General features: G+C 36.1%; 1 protein-coding gene across 1 annotated transcript; it reads left to right on the forward strand.

Moving 5' to 3' along the window:
• Positions 1 to 1,280: 1,280 nt before the first annotated feature.
• Positions 1,281 to 4,147, forward strand: LOC104886538 (hypothetical protein). Its single transcript, XM_010670986.4, has one exon. It carries the CDS (start codon positions 2,371 to 2,373, stop codon positions 3,634 to 3,636), a length of 1,266 nt encoding a protein of 421 aa, XP_010669288.1. The 5' UTR covers positions 1,281 to 2,370; the 3' UTR covers positions 3,637 to 4,147.
• The last annotated feature ends 864 nt before the right edge of the window (positions 4,148 to 5,011 follow it).

Consider the following 5,011-nt stretch of genomic DNA (forward strand, 5'->3'; position numbering starts at 1 on the left):
ATATGGACAATCTCAAATAAGATGACAAAAGATGTCTACTTCAAAAATAATTCTTCACCTATTGGCTTGCTAACCCCAAGTAGTCAATTCATACTTGCTCGATTTTGAATTTTGTTGCAACATTTGCAATATATGATCTTCTAATTCAAGTTAAGTAGTTAACCCAAACCTCTAACTCAACTGTTACTATATTTGATCAATGGTTGACTCAAAATGCTTATAATTTGAATCCAATTCACGATCATCTAATAGTCCATCCTACCTATAATAAAATTGAACTTTAATTAATAGTAAACAAGAGATCATAATACAAGTGAAATTACATGCAAGTTGAGGAGAATTATGACAAATAGAGATTCAATTCAAGTCTATGTGCAATTACTACGATATAACATAAATTAAGTTACAACTCCTGATAGTAAACTAACCATCAATACATAATATAACTCCCGGAGTATATAAAATTCAAATCCATATCCTTTTTCACATGAGACAACATATTAACATATTTACAAAAAGATAAAAATGACATAATTTAGAATTAATTATTAACTCATGTAATAGAGTTTTAGAAATTTAGATTAGGTTGTTTCAAACAAAATTGATACTCTTCAAGTCTATATGTTACTTAATGGGGAACATTTTTTCCTTTTTTTTTTCGTTGAAAAGAAACGCAGTTATTTTTTAAGTTTAACGAGGAATGTCCATCTAAAGACGAACCTCATAAACTTCATTTTATAAATATTATTAGGAATGAGGATATCGCTCAAATTTGTTTGTCTTTATATAAAGACATACCCCTACTTTTCGTGAAAGTAATTTCTTAATTGTAGAACACTGTAGCTCGACTAAACTAGGAAACAATTATTAAACTGAACAACATATTGCTTTTACATCGACATGAAATGTCTAATTATTGAACTCCTTAATAATGACTTATTTTTCTTAACACCAAGCACTTTTCGAAAAAATAAATAAGTTAAAATGACAATAATAAATGAAGAACATGTCCTCGAATTTACAACACATACTTTTCTCCAATTTACAACATCACGCTAATCATTAATGATAAAACTCTAATATATCAAACTATTTAGAAGAGAATATGCAAAAGCATTGACAAATTTAGCTACATCCAAAATTCAAGTAATATGAAAAACCTAAGATCCAAAAGTAGTAAAGAAATGTTCTCTCAAAAGTCCATCACACTACTAGAGTAAGTAGTAACTTGATGTAAGAATGTCAAACAAAAGGGGGAAGAAAGAAAGAATGAAAGAGAATAAGAGGAAAACAAAACCAAATGAAACCAAAACAAAACAAAAATAAAATTTAGAAAGCAAAAACACAAACCAAAATATTAATTAAAAAAAGATAAATTTATTACACAAGTGAGACCGTGGGAGGGAGACCAACAAAGAGGAGAGAGAAAGTGGAAGAGAGAGAAAGAAAAGAAAGTAGTACTAGCAGCGATCGAGGGTTGCAAACAAAATCTAATTCCCTCTTTCTCACAAAATCAGCTCAAAGAAAAATTAAAAAAAAAATAACAAAAAAAAAACACACAAAACCCAGAAAAATACAGAAAAAAAATAAGCAAATGCACTTGCGAGAGGAGAGAGAAAATTATTAGCTGGGTTTTCTCCAAATTGTGCTGACAATTCGAAGAAGCTGAAGAAAAAAGATTTCATCTTTTTTTTTTCCATTTTTTTCACTCAACTTTCAAGCTGCGTACTTGCGGAAAATAAGGTCAGAAATTGATCAGAAAAGGGTAAATTTTAATCATAGTTTGGTAATATAGTTTGTTTCCCATTTTTCCCTCTTTTTGTTGAATTATTTTGTTGTGAAAGTTGGGATTTTTATTTGTGAAAAGGGGGAAATCAGGGTAGTTTTTGATCTTAAATGTTGAAGTTAAAGTTTGCGATCCCAGTTGAAAAAAGGGAAATTGAAGGTTACCCAGTTGGTGAATTTTGAATTGGAAATGTGGGATATTGAGCAACGGTACAGTTACGCGCTATACAGTTTTTACCGTTTGAAGTCGAGGCGTCGTAAGCTTTGTTGCTTATTTTGGTGATTTTGAACTTAGGGTTTTGTAATATTTTGCAGATTTGAATTGTATGTGAGTTGATTTTAAGGTTTGGGTAGTTGTGGGAGCAAGTTAGATCTCTAGTAGGGTGTGTCATTTTTGAAATTTAGGGTTTTGAGTGTGGGGTTAGTTATTATTATGTGTTTTAAGTGTTGGCATTTGGGTAATTTGAGTAAGTTGAATTGGGTGAGTTTGGGTTTGTGAAGTTGAATGTTGCTGAGATTTGAATTGGGGTGTTGCTAGTTGTTGGATTTTGTTGTATGAGTTTGTGGGGGTGACTGTGAAGAAAAATGCAACCGGAAAAGAGTTCGCGAATGGATATTGGTGAGCTCAAGGCTCAGTTATTCAAGAAGGTTGGGCCAGAACGGTTTAAGAGGTACTTCTATTGTTTGAACAGGTTTATAAATCAGAAGTTAAGTAAGGGTGAGTTTGACAAGTCATGTTATCGGATACTTGGGAGGGAAAACCTCCCTTTGCATAATCAGATAATAAGGGCCATTTTGAAGAATGCTTGCAGTGCCAAGACCCCGCCTGCGTCAGTTCATGAAGCGGGTCCCGCAAAGCCTGTTATACCAACTGGAAAGGGCTTGCCTGTGTTAGAGGATGGGCATGGTTCAGCTGCAGCTGTGGTCCAGAATCAAAGTTCAGTGGCCCCTATTTGGTCGAATGGGGCCGTTTTACCTGTGTCACCACGAAAGGTGAGGTCTGGGATCCGTGATAGGAGGCTCAGAGATAGGCCAAGTCCTCTTGGGCCGAATGGGAAGGCAGACTCGGCTTCACATCAGTCAACTGCAACAGATGATAGTGGGGCGAAGATTCTAGAAAATGGGGATTTGATGGATATGACTCCTTGCGATTACCAGCGCCTACAGCCACTGCGAGGGCTTGCTGAGCAACCAGAGAATGAAGAGAGACTTATGGTAAAGAAATCTGTTGATGTTCTAGGTGTTGTTCGAGGTAAAGACCATAGTAATTTAGCTGTTGTTGAAGATGGGGAAGAGGTGGAACAAGACAGCCGGGTCAAAGTCTCTAAAAGTCCTCTACTTGCTCCTCTTGGAATTCCGTTTTGCTCAGCTAGTACTGGTGGAACCCGCAAATCATTACCTGTGGCACACATTGGTGATTATGTTAGTTGTTTTGATATTGCCGGACTGTCTGACAGTGAGATGCTAAGGAGGCGAATGGAGCAGATTGCAGCTGCACAGGGTCTTGGAGGGGTTACCATGGAATGTGCTAATACCTTAAATAACATGTTGGATGTATACTTGAAGAAATTAATCAGGTCTTGTTTAGAGTTGGTTGGTGCTAGATCTACAAGTGACTCGTCAATGTATGCTGTTCAGAAGCAGCAAATTCATGGCAAGCTTATCAACGGTCTTTGGCCTAGTAATCATTCACATATGCAAAGTGGTGGTCCTCCTTTAGAAGAACAAAGGGGTCATCATAATGTTTCTTTGCTTGATTTCAAGGTCGCAATGGAGCTTAACCCTCAACAACTTGGAGAAGATTGGCCTTTGCTGTTGGAGAAAATATCCATGCAGGCATTTGAAGAATAAGATCTATGAAGAATATTTGGATTTGCCTTTTGATCCTGACGGGTTTGTCATTTTGGCTTGAAGAACATGTCAAATATGATATGCTGTTCTGAATGGTGTCAATGGCAGTTTAAATCTCGCCTCTGCCTCAAGCCAGATGATTCCTACCCATAGATGCAGCTCGACCTTCACAAGATCAAATGTGGGTTTTTGAGCACGATGTCTGTACAGCTCCTTTTGCAGAGTTTGTACATGATCAGGAATTTATTTACTGGCCACCAGTGAACGGGTTCTCGAGGAATTCCCGGTGGTGGTTGCTCTGTTGTATGTTTAGCATTCTTGTTGGCTGTCTTCTGCCTGAGTCATGTAATTTACTGCCAAGAGGAGGAAACATGGAAAAGTTTTGCAGGAATACTGTTGTTTAGCTTGGTAAAGGTAATATTCACATAATGTAAGAGCTGCAATGTTGCTCTACATGTGTTTTTAGATTAAAGTGGAATTCCAACATCAATAACACATTAACTTCTTAACAGCTTGTCGTTGTTAGTTGACTCTGGATATTTCCACTATTAGAGACCTGCAAATTTTGCTTCTGAACATAAATTATGCTATTGTCAATAAAAAGAGTTGAGCAATTTCATTAGATATATTGCAGCAGTTTACATTTGTGGCCTGATGTTCTTGGACATTCTATGTGGTATTTCTGACCATGTTTCTAGTAAATCTTTGTTGGGGGACAGTCCCAAGTTTTCTTCATTTGTTGAGCCTTATTTCTACATGTGAAAATTTATACCCGATTTGGGTTCTGCATCGTACTATATAAGTACATAGGTCCATTGCTTCTCTTTTTCTTTGGGATTGTAGCAGGAGAACCTCAACCGTCTTTTGGGTTCCATATCTACGAGGTGTCCTTATCTTGTCAATTTTATTGTACTTGGGTAAGTGATATAAGCAAGGGGATCTTCTGCCTTTTTTCTGTCTCCTTTGTTTTTCTTCTATTTTGGTAGGGTTCAACAGAAGGCTTTCTAGAAATATGTAGTCTCTGCTAAGTGGTAAGCAACTTGAGTGGTTATCAGTTTCATAATCTTTTATAATATGAAAATATTCATTATAGCTGATTGCATCTCGGTAATGTTATTGATCATATTAATATTTAATGGACTAAATTAGATAGCTCGATGGACTTTTGTGCTTCTTATTTCTGTAATATTTCATGTAGTCGTTAAGTCAATATAAATACAATAGTCAACCAGGGAATATGTTCGTGTAAGATAAGGCTGCAAATATTTGACCCCTTTATCCTGTCTGTCGCAGCAGCCTTATTGAAAGTGGAGTGATTATAATTATGATTATGCAGGTCTCATGTGGAAATAAAGAATAGGGTTCCTTACTCTTT

The sequence above is a fragment of the Beta vulgaris genome, chromosome 2 (genome assembly GCF_026745355.1).
Source record: "Beta vulgaris subsp. vulgaris cultivar EL10 chromosome 2, EL10.2, whole genome shotgun sequence".
Taxonomy (NCBI): domain Eukaryota; kingdom Viridiplantae; phylum Streptophyta; class Magnoliopsida; order Caryophyllales; family Amaranthaceae; genus Beta; species Beta vulgaris.

Bases quoted from the DNA above. Each gene is read 5' to 3' on its own strand.
- LOC104886538 (XM_010670986.4), top strand. From the start codon at position 2,371: ATGCAACCGGAAAAGAGTTCGCGAATGGATATTGGTGAGCTCAAGGCT.